General features: G+C 40.4%; 1 protein-coding gene across 1 annotated transcript in view; it reads left to right on the top strand.

Moving 5' to 3' along the window:
- The window catches only part of ROR2 (receptor tyrosine kinase like orphan receptor 2), a 154,373-nt gene extending 138,531 nt beyond the window's left edge, over window positions 1–15,842 (top strand). Inside the window, exons 5-9 of the mRNA XM_065663083.1 lie at window positions 4,009–4,136; window positions 7,532–7,846; window positions 8,729–8,974; window positions 10,623–10,825; window positions 12,477–15,842. Coding sequence (XP_065519155.1) covers window positions 4,009–4,136; window positions 7,532–7,846; window positions 8,729–8,974; window positions 10,623–10,825; window positions 12,477–13,919 — 2,335 coding nt within the window. The 3' untranslated portion in view covers window positions 13,920–15,842. The remainder of the gene's footprint in view (window positions 1–4,008; window positions 4,137–7,531; window positions 7,847–8,728; window positions 8,975–10,622; window positions 10,826–12,476) is intronic.
- The last annotated feature ends 1,365 nt before the right edge of the window (window positions 15,843–17,207 follow it).

The following is a 17,207-nucleotide window of genomic DNA, read 5'->3' on the forward strand; positions in this document are numbered from 1 at the left end:
TGTCACTCTCTAACTGTGGTTTTCTGTGCACTTGGTCTTGCTTTGCCATTCCACTTGTAATGGAATATGGGGGGGGGGGGGAGGGAGGAGTCATAATGTGGTTTCTCAGTATTTAACAGTTTTTAATTAAAAGCTGTTTAATCCCTGGACAATATGAAAGAAGTTAACAATTTTTGTTAGAGGGAAGAGATTAAACTGGCACCATACCACTGAATCTGTGTATTTCTTCTACATTGCCTGTATGGTTAATTCTCCATTTCATACAGACTTCTGCAGCTTGTGTTTAATCAGGCAGTGAAGTGCATGTGTGAAAAAGAACTTGTAAATGTCTTACCATCTTCAAGATGTTTCCAGACCTGTTAAGCCTGTTCAATCTTAGAGACACTCCATGTTGTATATAAAAGTAGTATGGATGTTTTGGTATTACTTGTCCATGCCTGAAATAAAAGGCTCTCCTGCTTTAGCTTTCTATTAAAAAACCTAGATCTTAACTTTATTATTCTGGCAGAAGATCACCTTATGGTCATGGAAAAATAATGGCATTGATCTTAAGAAATGGAAGTTGTGATTTTAGGAATAGAGGGTCTGTCAGATTCTCTATGATTTCATTTTTAAATCCGAACTCTGGTCATACATCTGACAAGTAGTTGGGAGGAGAGTTCTCTCACTAAGACAAAAAACCTTACCCTCTACTCTTAATTGTGTGCTGCTTTCCAGGTGGGCTGCCTGCAAACGCTGCCCTCCACAAAGGTGAAAAAAGATGATCAATGCTTATGATGTTCCTGACTCTATTTTGTAAAACAAACAAACAAACAAAAAAGTTATATAAAAATGGAATAAAATCACTAGTGAGAAAAGATAATGCCATTTTGAAACATTCAGAGCAAACCAACAAAGAACAAAGGTAAAAAAGCACCTATGGCAGTTAGCTTGTAAGAATCCTGCAAGTGGAACAAATTGAACTTTTCTGGATCACTCTTGTGGAGTCAGACATCTGCTTTTACCAGGGTTGTTGCTTTTTCAATTTACAGCTGAAACAGCAGGAAATTGAAGAATCAGTATTTCCACCTATTTTCAGCAGCTTTTAACTCTTGCTCTGAGCAGTGGCTGAATTGTTGTCATATGGTTTGGAGCAGGAATCAAAGTCACACATGGTTCCAAAGACTCCTACTTGAACTGAGTGTGACACTGCACCTGCACTGTTTTATCAGATTCACCCCATGTCGCTTTTTGTTGCGGATGTTTTGCCGTGTGCTGAATGTACATGTAGCTGAGGGTAAGAGTAATCTGTAAGGAAACTGTAAATGCTGCTATTTCTGCAGCTTTATTGAAATTAACTATTTTCCTAAAAAGACTAATGTAATTTTGTCCCCTCAACATTACTATTAGTCAAATGGTATTCTCTGAGTTTCCTGACCTGACAAAGATGCATGTAGAATAACAGCCCAGCTTCCGTTAGAGTATCTAACATCAGGTTACTGTTTACATTTGCTTGCGTCCATGGTAATGGTCTTATCCAGTTTAGTTTAATCAGCAGTTGACTACAACATGGGAGAGGAAAGCATCTGTGTATATATAGTATCTAAGCTGTATTTAAAAGCTTGTTTACAGAAATAAATAAACTGAGCTAAGCAAGAGATCACACTGCTTTTGTCACCAAACCCATGCTGTTTGGAGTGCTATTTTTTATAGGTTTTGGTTGGGTTTTTTGTTGGTGGTGGTGGTTTTGGGGTGTTGGGTTGTTGTTTTTTGTGCTGGCAAGATTGCTCTGCACTAAGGGTCGAAGTGTGAGGTGTAGTTTCAGTTGGATACATTACAGACTTTGTTCTGCAGGATAGGGGTATGAATTTACTCTTGAGCAGGAGGTCAAATAGAGGTTTCATATGCATTCAGCTCCTTATGGGAATTGCTGACTTCCTACTGAGGTGGTTAAGCATCATAAAACACAAGGATCATAGGCACAGACAGAATGCTTTGATATTTTTGTCCCTTCAGGCATGATGCAACTGTTGCAAAAGTAGAGGGGGTTTTACGAGAGTGAAATAATTTCACTGCAGGAATTAATTGATCCTGAAAGACTCCTCCTTTACTTCACCCACCATAATAAAAAACTTACATGTCTTTGTTGGAAGCAGAACTTGTTTCAGAGTTTGTAGACAAAATGTTGCTCTATGAATACTTACCAATCATACTGTGATAGGAAATAAAGGCCAGATCAGGACAACAACTGTATGAGACACTTCATATGACCATGGTTTATCTAGCAGCTGTGTGGTGGATTGGGTCTTGTCAAGTCATTGTGTTTCTGGGAGGAAAGGGAAAGGTGCTGCTCAAGTAGTGATCAATGGTTACAGCTTTTGTCTATACTGTATGAGCAGTCCTGCCCATTCTTCCACTGCTAAAAGAGTTTATACGTTAAGAAATACTGGTAGGATTTCCCTGAAGAGATGAGCTTTATCAGGGAGGTGCACTAAAGGAAAAATGAGAAGAGTCTCCTAAGACAGAATAAGATACTGGAAATAATGGGCCGCACTGGGTACTGGGCGGGTGTTGAGCAATGGATTCATCATGGATAGCTGTTGTCAGGCAGCAAGTTTTCGTGCTAATTTGGCCAGCTGAACTTATGTATTCTAACATCTATTCACTGACTACTTTGCCCTGCTCATGTGGCACCCTAAGGAAGGGTAAAGGCATTTGCAAAAGAAGTGGAAACGCACATGACCAAAACAGGTATAGATATCCAGGGAGATTTAGACTGGATATTTAGAAAAATTTATTCACTGAAAAGGTGATCAGGCATTGGAACAGGCTGCCCAGGGAAGTGGTGGAATCGCCGTCCCAGGAAGTGCTCAAGAACTGTGTAGATGAGGCCCTCTGTGACATGATTTAGTGGTTGGACTTGATGATCTTAAAGGTCTTTTCTAACCTAGCTGAGTCTATGATTAAATAATAGACTACAAGGTGCAGAAGAGTATTGAAGTAATTCTTCAAAAATTGCTTGTATCTGAGAGGTGCCTTGGAGTTTTAAACTGATTGTTTAGCTACAAAAGCTGGTTAAGGTTTTGGGTGTCCTAAGATTATTCTAGAGTCGTAGCCTTCTGTACTATGTTTTATGTCTCTTTTGGGCCATCATGCAGTGAACGACATGATGTGAATCCATCAGGCTAGTGAATCCTAGCACAGATGCTATGCTGTGCCAGAGGAAACACATGGCATAGTGAATATTAACTCTGAGAGTACTCTCACTCTGAAGCCCCTTTCAGTGCTAAGCAGTTACGATCTACAGCTCAGCTGTGTATTGTATACTGGAGCTTTGGGGATGATGTGTTGAGCCACTGAGCCTTAAGGCTAGTGCTTTCATGCCAAAATATTTGTGTTGATGTAAGGGAGTAAAATCTGGCCCAAAGCCTCACTGAATTGAAAAATTTATTAAAATATATGTTGAAAGAGGAATTTGGCATAGACTCTAACTAGGGTAAAGAGGAAGAGAGGTTAAAACCTTGATCACTTTTTATCCTGTTTACCTAATTCAGAGTTTAAATTATTCCATATTTTAATTAAAGCTTGGCAAGATCTCTTCTGATGGTCACTAGAGAAAATGAAGAGAGGTATATGTAACTGGGAGAAGAGAACCCACGATTTGCCTAATTGTGCTTGGTGCTGCTAGATGCCAAAAATGCTTGGGGACATGTAACAAGATCTATGTTGCTGTCTCAATCAAAAGTCTTTTTAATAGATTCACCTGCCAAATCCTATTACTAATAGCATATGGTTTTTAAATTAATCTTGGGGTTTGGTTTACTTCTTTCTCTAATAAGCTATTCACAAGGTGCCTCATTAATACTTCTAAGGTAGTATAGGGAGAATTGCAAGAGAAACCTGCACCTGGGGAATGGAAAAATTTCAGATTTAGTCTTTTGTCTTTTCTCCATTATAAGAATATATTTTGTAAAAATCATTGGGGACAGCTAGACAACTGCTTATAAAATCCTAACCTGTCTTTTGCAGAGAAGATTACCATGAGGATGGGTTCTGTCAGCCATACAGGGGAATTGCATGTGCACGAATCATTGGAAACAGGACCATTTATGTGGACTCCCTCCAGATGCAAGGTGAAATTGAAAACCGAATTACTGGTAAGCTTATACACTTTTATAGCAGAGCAAAAAAATTTGTGAAAGTACCAATTCAAGTAATAATGCTCTCACCCTTTTCAGCGTTATTGGTCAATGACTAGCACATCCTTATATTAAAGTTCAGAGAAGGTGAGCCAGTCACTCACTTGTACAGTTAGCAAAATTTGAAGCCAGGAAGATGAGTATCTGCTGTCCTTAAGTAAAATGTCAGAGCATGAACTTTTTAACAGCTGGTCATTGTTCTTGAGCTTTTTGCATGATGGATTCAAAGAGAAGATTTTTTTGAAAAACAATTTATGATGTACTAAAAAGGTATTGGGTTTTTATTTTCTTGAAAAAATGTATGGTGACTTTTCCCTTTGGTTTCCTCTGCTATTGTGTAATCCTGACAGAATCTGGATTTCAACCAAGAGTCAATCTTCTTTTGACCTGCGCCTACTGATTGTTTCTTTGATCATTGTTTTAATACAGAGTCACAAACTTGCATCTGAAACTTCAATGACTTTTAATGGTCTGTACATGAACATGTTTTTTTTTCACTGGACCGCTGTGAGCTGACATGAGCAGCTGTGACTCTGATGTGAACAGGTAGAGCAAGCAAATGAACCCATGGAATAAACTGTTGATCATAATATATAGCAAATTAACTCATTCCAGCAGGATCTTATTTGCATCTGACCATTTATGGCTAAGTGAATCTGCAATTTTAACATAGCTGGTTGCCAGAAAAAGTTTGACTGTTTGTCAGCTCTGTCTCCTTTAAAGGCATTGTCTTTAAAGCCTTTGAAAGAACACCAGGTCAGGTTTTTTGCTGTTCTTGAGATAGTGATCACATGATGGGACTGGCAAAATTCAGGTGTGGACCTTTCCTTGGGCTGTTGTGACTCATTCCACTCCCTCCTTTCATCCTGTACTTTGTTGTTTTCCCAGCCTGTTTACCTGTTACCTGTTTTCCAGCCTGTTGTCGTTAGTTAATACTACGGATACAATTTTCTCTATGACATAATCGTTGCCCCATTTGAATGTTTTTCAGCATAATGGAAATGTTCAGCTATCTGAAACGGTGAAATCTATAACTCTGAATTAGGTTCATAATGTCCTTGAAAAAAAAAAAAGCCACCAACCAAAACCACACTACCACCAACAAACCCTTCCCCCCCCCCGCCCAAAAAAAAGAAACTAACAAAAACCTAATCAATCAACCAACAACAAAAAACCTCCTAAACAATAACAACAACAAAAAAAAAAAAAAGGCAAAAACTTCTTCCAGCATCAAGTTATACTTCCTTCTGGGATATACAACATCTGGCTGCTGGATCCCTAATACCACTGATGGTTAGATTTTGGAGGCTGGGGTCTGGGACTCTGTCCTGGAGTTGAGGGGAATCTGATGGAACCTTTCTTTTTTAGAAAAACTGTGTGAACCATCATGTAGGGCTGCCCAGTGCCTAGCCAGGCAGTAATGATAATCTATTAACAATATGGAGTTTTCAAACTATATACACCTGAAGGACAGACCAAATGTCTTATGCAAAATAAGCCTGAGGATTTCACAGCAGACTTGTTCCTTCCAAGTCTACTTACACGTAAAACAACACATCAGTGTTCTCTGTTCAAATGACAGGATGTTTTTGAAATTGCAGTAATTTATTAGATTTAAAACCAAACCAAACAAACAAACAAAAAAATTGGCTGAGATGTTGCTTATACTTTTTGCCCATACTTTTTAAGCACAGGTTTTGGTGCCTTTGTGTTCTGGGAAAACTGTGCGTGGGAAACAGTGACACCTACTGCCCAATGCCAAGAACATTTAAGAAGTTTATCGGAACGCGGGGGAATTTTCATTCTAGATTATTTCCCTGCTGTGCTGCGATGTGAGATACATTTCGTTTGTCCCTACACCCCTGATGCTATGCAGTCCTGGCCACGTGCTTAGGTGGGACTTGCAGCCTTCTATTAACAATAGTACATGTCTGGAGAAAAACCTTGAGACATGACTTGAAAGACTGGAAGGCCAACAATAGAGAGTGCATGGACCTGACTCCTGACCAGAGGATGCATGTGGCTTGCAAAGTGTTTCCTGTGCTATTTACTATCTGTTCCTTAACTAAACAAAATAAAAACCTTAGATGCCACCAAACAGTCCTGCTGGTTTTTGCACCTGCCAGTAAAATATGGACAAGATCGTAAATTGTGCACTTTTCGCTCATGCCAGTCTAAGTTCCCTAATACCTTCATAAGAATTAGTTTGGTGTTTCAGATAGTAATAGTGACTTCTTAATTCCTCCAAGCTTATTTTTTGCCCTGCTAGCCTTTGGGACAAGCACATCACAGGCGTCCTTTGAGGCCTGATAACATGTGTGCACGCATTTTCCCCTACGTGGCAGATAAATGGTTATATTCCTGTGTTAGTATTTATATATTAAAATAAGCAGAGGTGTAAACATTACAAAAGGCTGGAGCCAGGGCTGCTTACTGCATGTGTGATGTTTAGGAGTAAGCAGGAGACAGTCTGATAGCAGGTAGCAGCAGGAAGTAGATGATTGAGAGAGCTGGACAAGAGGGAAAGAATTGATTTCTAGGTTGTAAATAGGCAGCTGAATTACTTCAACTGCTAATTTCCTCTTTTTTTACAGTGTGCGTTGGTGGAACATGCAGTCTAGCAAGCCTCACTCACAAATGATGCTTTCCAAATCATCAGTGAATATTTCTCCATTTAAAGCTTGACTCATTCCCAGATACATGACGCACATGCACATTGGTCTTTCCTTTGCAATGTGTAAGGAAACTTTCAGATAAACATTAGTACGTAGATGCTGAGACCTTGGGAGGATTAAGTCCCTAGTTGACTACGACATTCATCTTAATGTGATCAGTATGCTGAGATTGATTGCATTTTTCCCCGAACTGCTGCCTGTTAGGCTTTTCATGTCTATTAATATCTCCCCAGATACCAGTGGCGTACTTCCTTTTGCCTATTAAGCCTTGAAAAACACTTGTCAGAATTTCTACAGGAGGAAGAAGCTAGGTGATCCTTGTTCAGATTTTTCCTAATTAGGAATCTAGGAAATACATGTTAGCATCCTGACAAGTGTATCTTTTCTTTGCTTTTTATCATTTCAAGTTCAAATTAGTCAGGTGCCAGCAGTTTGCTCAGTGCTAGTCACTTGTGTAAACTGAGGTCTACAAGCTCCGTTCAGATGTCAGAGGGACACTGGAATGCTGGATTTGCTTTCTGCATTTGTCAGCTCTCCGTTACAGCAGAAGTTACCTCATTTCCCCACTGCTCAGTGGGCTTTCAGACCCTCAAGAAAAGACAAAAGTTTTAAAAAGCAAATTACACAAAAATTTTTCATGCTTTTTGTGAATTAAGCAGTATTTTTGTTCCTTTGCAGCTGCATTTACCATGATTGGCACTTCCACACATTTGTCTGATCAGTGTTCACAGTTTGCTATACCATCCTTCTGCCACTTTGTGTTTCCCCTGTGTGACGAGCGCTCTCGGACACCTAAGCCACGGGAGCTGTGCCGGGATGAATGTGAAGTTCTGGAGAATGATCTCTGTAGGCAGGAGTACAACATTGCTAGGTCAAACCCCCTCATCTTGATGCAGCTACAGTTGCCTAAGTGTGAGGATCTCCCAAGACCTGATACCTTGGAAGCTGCCAACTGCATAAGGATTGGAATCCCCGTGGAAAGGCTCAGCCGATGTAAGTCCAGGTGTTTCATCACTGGGAAAAAGTAGTATTTGTGACTTTCTCAGGTTTGGTCTGAGAAGCAGTATTTTTATAGTCAGGTTTTTCGTAAAGAAAGTACTGATATACTGGATGCTACTACTTTTTAACATGTTAATACTGACCATAATCTTGCACTGTTGTAAGGTATAGTTAGGATGGTGAGGACGTTTAAAGGATGTTGCTTAGTACTGAAAAGGTTTGGTCAACTGCCCTGGGCTATAAAACTTCATATTCCCACAGCCGATTTTGACTCATATTTACAGTGCTTTTCAGGCTTCCCACATGCCTGCCCCACCTCTGGCTCAGTCTTCTTTGCCTTTCTGAGTGAGTCCCCCCATGCAGCTATTTTTGAGTTATGTTTACCTATCAGTACATGTCAAAAAGACTGGGGGAAATTTACTGGAAAAATCTGTTAAAAAATTAAACTTTTAATGTTCACCCTTTCTATATGGAAATCCACAAGAATATAATCCTGTAAATTAAGCAAGGAGTGTAATTGTCTTTCTTCACGTGCACAGGATGGGTAAAAACATTGATCTCGCTTCTGTGAATTTACATTTGCATCCAGGAGTAGATGACTGTTCCTGGGTCACTAATTATGTGCTGACAATTTTTCTGCCTTCTCTGTTGGCTTGCAATTGATCACTCCAGAGCACAAACCAGAAATAACTGGGTGCAAAAGTACAGATACCCACAAAATGGAAAATTCGGATCCCACGGCTTTCATTTAAATCTTAAAGTACCTGACTTCAAGCACATTTAGCATGCGTGGGTCTATGCATTAAAATCCTTTTGGTCTTCCTGGCTTTTGATTGTTTTGTTATTAGCAATGTTTTGTCAAACCCTGTGTTGCAGATCACCAGTGCTACAATGGTTCTGGAGCAGACTACAGAGGGACAGTCAGCGTTACTAAGTCTGGCCACACTTGCCAACTCTGGGACTCCCAGAGTCCCCACAACCATGATCTGACAAGCACACAGTTCCCAGAGATAGGTGGAGGACACGCGTATTGTCGAAATCCTGGAGGTCAGATGGATGGGCCCTGGTGTTTTACAAAGAACAAAAACGTACGCATGGAACTGTGTGACATACCTTCTTGTAGTATGTATTCTCTTTCTTTTTTCCCCCTACTGTCCCAAATAATATGTAATTTTGAATGTTCCGTATTTCTAAAAGTACAGTTCACTTAAGAAGGTTATGGTTTTGAATGTTATGCAGCACCCTTGTTTTGTGTGGTAGGCAGTATTTTCTGGAGATCAGAGCTTGTAACTGAAATACTGTAACCCTTTTTTATTACATATTGTGTGCTTAAGCTGAGGTAATAATTCGCTGATGCGGTTTGTATTCCAGCTTGTCAAACGCCAGACTCAATGTACTTACCACCTGTATGTTTGGTTTGCTCATGCTACTCAATGGTATCTTGCGGGCAGCAAGGATTTTTAGGTCCTGTAGAGGGAGATACAGCACTATGCTTGGTTGGAAGGAAACTGTGAAGTGCAGAAGCAGAGATACTGTAAAACTTGATCTTATCAGAAAAGTCCGATGCTGTCTGGTGGTGGCTCTGTACTGCACTACTGATAGCAAAAATGAAAAGCAGAGCTCTCTCAGCTTAATACTTGCCCTCTCACTTCCCTGTATTGGTACAGCCTTCACTCTAGAGCTGTTACAGTGGTAACAGTCTTTGGACACCACAAAGCAACTTAATAACCGTGTTTCATTAGAAATAAATGCATGTTTCCTGCAGCGACACATGTATCATGGAAGCCATAGCAGTGGCTGTGTTACATGCTGTTTGGATGTTTAAGAGTGCTCAAAATTGAGGAAATTTCTTATTTCACTTTTTAACAGTAACTTAATTTGACATTTATAACAAATTTCTATGTTGCATGTGACATAGTATAAAGATGTGGTTGTGTGAAAGCAGTAGCCACAAATAGCAAAAGCATGGATTGCAAAAAACGTCCCAGGCAGTTCCAGTGAAAATTTTGGACATCACTATGCTGTCCTAGAGTCTGTAAGTATCAAGAGGAAGGTTCTATAAAAGTATTATTAAGTGGATTGATGGCTCTTTCATATCTCTCTCACTGTAACATAAAGGGAACAAATAATATCTCTGCCAATGAGAAGTGAGATTTATTTTATTCTGCGTAGAAGATTCATTTTATTCTACCAGTGGCGGCAGAACGTGGGCAAAGTACTGATGAAATGGCTGAAGCAGGATGATGACATACTTCAGTGTTGTGCTATGATTTATCGCATTTCTGTCACTGCTTTATATACTGTGATGTAAACTACTCATTTGACTTTTATTCCTGAACAAGATAATGCAGTGATACTTTAGTCTATGTACTACAGTTTCCACAACTGGAATAATCAAAAGTGAACTTACATACACACATATGTTACAGGCAATGCATTACATGTGGGGCTCCTAATTTATTTTCATGCTGTTAATTGCTATGTCCATTGAACACATACTGTTACAGGCAATGCATTACCTGTGGGGCTCCTAATTTATTTTCATGCTGTTAATTGCTATATCCATTGAAACTTGTTTGAAATATTTAATGGAAAATTACAGAGAAGGGGAGGCAGTAATGTGACTTCTCTTTTCAAGTTATAGGCATTTTTTTAATATAGTATGAATAATCAGACTGCAGTTGTTTGCTTTTGTGTTTATTTTGTTTCTTTACTATAAGATGCATTAAAATTACTTATTGTAAACAATGAACATTTCTGTGCCTGACAGGTCCACGTGACAACAGTAAAATGGGAATCCTGTATATCCTGGTTCCCAGCATAGCCATCCCTCTGGTTATCGCCTGCCTGTTCTTCTTGGTGTGTATGTGCAGAAACAAGCAGAAGGCATCTGCTGCTACACCACAGCGCCGCCAGCTGATGGCATCTCCCAGCCAGGACATGGAAATGCCACTCATTAATCAACACAAACAGGTATTTTTTCCAGAATTTGCTTAGGCCACATATTTCTAAAATGTCATGATTTTCAGTGCCTCAGGTTATTGGTGTTCAAATTGAGCTGTATTGTGAGGGATGTGATTTCCGTGCCATGCTGGCCATCTACTTTAGTGAAAAACAGGTCTTGCACTCACTATCTGTATCTAGAAATCCTGGCCTCAGGCAACAGCTTTCAGGACAAAGTATTTTGTGACATTTGTCCTTACCTGCTAATTCCCATTCTGCCTGCTGTCTCAGTAACTAGAAATGTTATTTCTGATCCAGCCTTCAGCCTACAGCTCATTTTCACTCCTGGTAATGACGCAGCTGGTTTGCTTGTTTAAAGCAGGATGCACGGTGGGGTTTCTTGTCTAATCCATCAGCTCAGTCCACTGACTTTCTGAACCACCACTGTGCAGGCAGCTGAGCCAGGGTGCAACATGTTTCTAAGGCTATGTGTCACAGAAGATGGTGAAACAAAAATGGCTTTGAACTCCTGTCTGCAGATCTCAGCTCCTGCATATGATTTTCTGGGTCAACTAAATGATCTCTATGCTAAAATCCTGGTCAGAGCTAATGCTGAATTTTTAATCATAGCATTTACAAGCTGCAAGCTCTAAAAAACAATGCTTAATTTGAAACAGTTGACAACATCTGTTCAGGAAACTGTGGAATATTTGCAAGATATTACCAGTTGCAACAAATTGCATTGATTTTGTGTGATAAGGGCGAGGTTTAATGGCTGAGTCTGGGCTGTGCTGGAAACTGTCTGGTCCATTCTGTTGGCAACTAAAATAAGAGTTTGTTCCTAAATCACCTGTTAAAGCTCCTTTCCAGCCTGCCCTGCTCCTTCCTGCTGTGATGGCCTGTGTGTGAAGCTATGCCAGCTGCATCTGTCCCATCTGGGGACTCCTCCAGCCCATGGAGATGGTCAGGATGGACCCATTAGATCACCATTACAAACTCCCTTGCTTTCCCTGCCAGCTGCACTCTTGGGTTTGCCACCTTGTCCTTCATGTACCAGAGAGAAATTCCTTCTTGCTTCTGCTCCCCTTCCAGACCCTTTTCATCAGAGAGCTAGCATGAAGTTTCTCAGTGGGGATCCTACGTACTGCTACCCACAGGCAGTGGCCATTCCTATAGTGCAATGGAAGAAAAAGAGCATATCTGCTACTGCGGAATCGAAAGAGAGAAGTTTTGTTCCTTCTTGTTTTAGGATGTTTCAGTTTGCCTGGAGGCTGCCAGCTCCTCAGCCAGTGCCCACAGCTTTTCTGATGGATCTCCAGTGAGCACCACTGGGCCAGTCTGTAGGACACGTGCAGCTGCAGCTAATAGACATCACTGTTTGCCAGATTTACTCTGAAACGATTATTCATTTAGCTTGCAGGAAATATGGTTTCTCCTTTGTAAAAATAATTACACTCATCAACTTGCAGCATAATTTAATTTACACTTCTGATAATGGTATAACTCATTTCAAGGTTAACTGTAAAATCAATATATGATGTGAATACACAAAAACCTTAGAAGTCATTTTGACCTAGTTTATCTTCCATTTGGAGCATCCAGTCACTAGGAGCTTTTCTTTAATAAGATACTCCTGTCGTTTAGAAAACATTGTGACATTACTTTGTTTATGTCATTTCAGGCTAAACTTAAAGAAATCAATCTATCCACTGTGCGGTTTATGGAGGAATTAGGAGAGGAGAGATTTGGCAAAGTTTACAAGGGACATCTTTTTGGTACAGCACCAGGTGAACAGACGCAAGCTGTTGCTATCAAGACACTTAAAGACAAAGCAGAACTGGCTCTTCGGGAAGAATTCAAACATGAGGCAATGATGAGATCACGATTACAGCACCCAAACATTGTTTGTTTGCTGGGAATAGTGACGAAGGAACAACCCATAAGCATGATATTTAGTTATTGTTCTCACAGTGATCTTCATGAATTCTTGGTGATGAGATCTCCCCATTCAGATGTTGGCAGCACTGATGATGACAAGACAGTAAAATCCACTCTGGAACCAGCAGATTTTTTCCACATCGTGACTCAGATAGCTGCAGGAATGGATTATCTTTCAAGCCACCATGTTGTCCACAAGGACTTGGCCACTAGGAATATACTGGTGTTTGATAAACTGAATGTGAAAATATCTGATTTAGGCCTTTTCAGGGAAGTTTACGCTGCTGATTATTACAAACTGATGGGAAATTCCCTTCTTCCTATTCGGTGGATGTCCCCTGAGGCTATTATGTATGGCAAGTTTTCTGTTGATTCAGATATATGGTCATATGGAGTTGTCCTGTGGGAAGTTTTCAGCTACGGCCTGCAGCCTTACTGTGGTTATTCTAACCAGGATGTCATTGAGATGATAAGGAACCGACAGGTTTTGCCATGTCCAGATGACTGCCCCACATGGATATACACTTTGATGTTGGAGTGTTGGAATGAATTTCCCAATAGAAGACCAAGATTTAAAGATATACACAACAGACTAAGAACATGGGGAAACCTTTCTAATTACAACAGCTCAGCACAAACCTCTGGGGCAAGCAACACCACACAAACAAGTTCACTCAGCACAAGCCCTGTTAGCAATGTCAGCAATGCTAGGTACATTGGACCAAAGCAGAAAACTCCAGCTTTCCCTCAACCACAGTTCATACAAATGAAAGGGCAGATGAGACCGATGGTCCCACCTCCTCAGCTCTACATTCCAGTCAACGGTTACCAGCCAATGCCTGCCTATGGTGCTTACTTGCCAAATTTTTATCCTGTCCAAATTCCAGTACAGATGGCTCCTCAGCAAATGCCTCCCCAAATCATTCCCAAACCAGGCTCCCACCACAGTGGGAGTGGATCCACCAGCACAGGCTATGTAACAACGGCACCTTCCAATGCATCAGTGGCAGACAGGGCTGTTCCGCTTTCAGAGGGCACGGATGACACACACAATGGAACGGAAGACATCACCCAGAATCCTGTCCAGGAGGAGGAGGAAGAGGAGGGCTCTGTGCCTGAAACAGAATTGCTGGGTGATAATGACACACTTCAAATGGACGAAGCAGAAATTCAATCAGAAGCCTAAGGAATTTGGCATTATTACTGAGAATTTCACGTCACTTCCATGCATGGAGACTGTAGATCCTTAGGCTTAATAGCAGTGATTTTGATCTGACTAAAAGAATGAAAACTAAAAACCCTACAACCGTGTAAAGTGCAGCAGTAATGATATGCCAGGTTTACTGACCATTCCCACCATCATATTTTGCAAATACGATGGTATAGAGTTGCTGAGTTTAATCTTTTTTACTGTTCTACAGTTCTTGAGAGAAGCTGCTTTTCAGTTATGTACTGTTGCTGTGCAACGTATTGCAGAGTAGCATTGCACATCATGTATATCATGATATGTGAGTGTAATGTTAATGAATTATGCTTAAACCAGTAACACAAAAAGGAATCCAGCTATGGTTGCTGAATTGCTCTGAGAATAAAGAAGTGCCCTGGATGTGATGGACAGCTTAGTTAATAGTATTTATCTCTTTGATATAATGGATGCAAGATTGTTATTTGCTTTTTGAGTCTGGAAGAATAGCAAGTTGAGAATACTGATCTGTGTTTGTATTACGATAACCAGAAAAGTAAGGAATCTGAACATAAAATTGACTGTGCTTGGTCAGACCACAGGTCTGTCCAGCCCAGCGGCATGTCATGAAAGGCCATCGATAATGTCCACCCAGTGAAGATGCAAGGGCAGTTTCCCCAGGGTATTTCCCCACGCTCCAGCAATTTGTGGCTTAGGGACTTCCCAAGCCAGAAGTGTTTTTTTTTTCTGTTCAATAACCCTTGATGGAATTTTCTACCATGAATTTATCCAAATGATTCTGAACCCATATAGATTTATAGCATCCACACCATCTTGTGGAATACCATGAGAGGAGAAAGGATGGCTTTCTTTCATCATTCCCAATGAATGACTGCAACAGAAGCTTCCAAATAAAATCGTCTGACTGCATTTATGGATGAAAGTATTCCTTCTCTGCTGTGCATTTTCAGCAGCAAGCAGCCTTAATACACTGTTAACCAAAAATGGGGATATTGTAGGGGATATTGTAGGTGTGCACTAACTTAACAATCCAACTTTAATTGGATATTGGTTATCAAGTACAGAAAAGAGCTCCACATTATATGTTCCTACATTGTTAAAGTGTTGGGTTTTGTGCAGAGTCATAGGCTTACTTGATTTACCACAATTACTGCTGGATTGCATGTGAAACCATATTTTTTCCTGCCTCTTTAGACAAAATGAATCTTTGAACTTTAGAAGACCAAAATAAGCAATTTACTGTACAAAGTGCTGGTTTTGTGCTTCTATTTGCAGGATGAATCATGTACAGACCTTTAAATGTAATTTATGTTTTACTGCATTTTATATACTTTCTTTCATTGAAGTGTTTGGATTTTTGGATGAATGACTTTATAACTTAACCATTTTCAATATTCACATGTGGTGCAGTTTTTATTGTATTGCTGTTTCATTTTGTTAAACATGCAGACAGGTCCACACATTTCATGACCCTTTCTGTTACACAAGCAATACACATTCTTATTGTAGAGCTGTAGCCAACACACTCTATAAGTTGTACATCCAACATGGAGTATTCAATAATGTGATACAAAACATATCATTAAGTATGTTATCTTTATAGTTCCTACAGCCAATGTTTTGTTATGGTATTTTGTGGAAATAGAGATGGCCACAGTTCCTTAGGTTACAGGTTTCATACCTAAGCTACAACTTTCTGTTTTATTACATTGGGATTCACTTTTTAGTTGTGTATCATTGTGATCTACACCCTGTGTTCATGGTATGGCAGCATTACTTATTTCCAGCATTTCATCTGGATTTGGAAATGCACTGGTAGGAATAAATATGAAAGCTTTATTACTTGTGTTAATATAATGCAGCTTTGGGTGCTATTACTAAATAAAGGATAAATAAATAAAACCACATTGGTTATTTACTTTTAGTTCTTTGTTTCTTCTAGGTTTCACATTCTCAGATTAATGAACTTCATTAATCAACTACATTGACTTCCTTTGCTAACCTATTGCCTAAAAAAAAGAAGAGTAAGTGGGCCAAGTTACACCACAGATATGTCAGTGAGAGATGAGGTATAATAAACAAATGAGTGGCAGTCAGTAGAAGGTTCTGTACAGCACTATCTGAGGTTCAGCCCATTTCTGACAGCCAAGGAGCATTACAGCTTTGGGGGCTTTGGATGCAGTTCACAAAACTCCTAATTCCCTTCTTCATGCTTCATAAATTCAAGCCTGTAAGTCACTGTAGTCAGAAAAATCAGGACATAACTCCTATACTGAGTTTCCCATCCCCACCAAGATGTGGTTGCTCTCTCAAAGTGATATTAAAGGATTGGTATACAATTTTCTAGTCCAGCCTTGGTGATAGTACTGCTGAGGGGTTTTCTCCCTTCTGTTGATGTGAACATACTTGCCTGAGCTGCCACAATCAGAGCCATGACAGCGTGCAAACACCTCCTTGGTGGCTCAGGTGATCACCTCTGCACAAATGGATACCACAACCACATCAGTGGAAGTCATACAGATGGGCAGTAACTTGTTGCTCTGCAATTTGCCAGGCAATTCGCTTGTGGTAACTGCTGCAAAGACTCACCCACAGTCAGGATTTGCCTTTCCTCCTCAAGGTTTGGAAGCAAGGTCAAGGAAGAGCAGGGAAAGCATGTGGTAGTAAGTGGACATGGTAAGGCAGTAAAGTGGGAATATGGGAGGGAAGGCTTGAGGTTGTGGCCCAGCAAAACCAGCATAATACTCTTCACTAGGGCATGCAGAGTTATATATTCATGCCTGGGCTAGTAAAGCTGGGGTTTGTTCTGGTTGCAGAACATCTTTTCTAGGCAACGAATACATGTCTGGGCAGCAAGGAGAGGGCAAGGTGTTTTCGAGAAGATGGGGATATTTCAAAAGTTTTCTCTTGCCTCTTGCTAGTTGCCTTCTCTGCTTCAGCCAACATGGTCTTCCCAAGGGGACAGGTGCTGAAAATTAGGAAAAATGGATAGAGCATTGGTAGTGTCCACAGCAGCCCACTGATGAGACAGGAGGCTGCAGCCAACAGAGATAGCCTCTTCCGCGTCTCCGGTGCTGTATGACCCTGGACTTGCTGCATGCTTTTCCTCCCTGCCCATACCAATTGATTTAGCTGTCCTTAATCCCAGCTCTCTGATATTTTGCATGTGTTTTATCTTGGCTCAGACTGTTGTGAAGAAAGACTTCATCATGATTTAATTCCAGCTGGCAGTGAAGTACCATGCAGCAGCTCGCTCACTCCCACCCCTCT

Source organism: Lathamus discolor, chromosome Z, assembly GCF_037157495.1.
Source record: "Lathamus discolor isolate bLatDis1 chromosome Z, bLatDis1.hap1, whole genome shotgun sequence".
Classification (NCBI taxonomy): domain Eukaryota; kingdom Metazoa; phylum Chordata; class Aves; order Psittaciformes; family Psittacidae; genus Lathamus; species Lathamus discolor.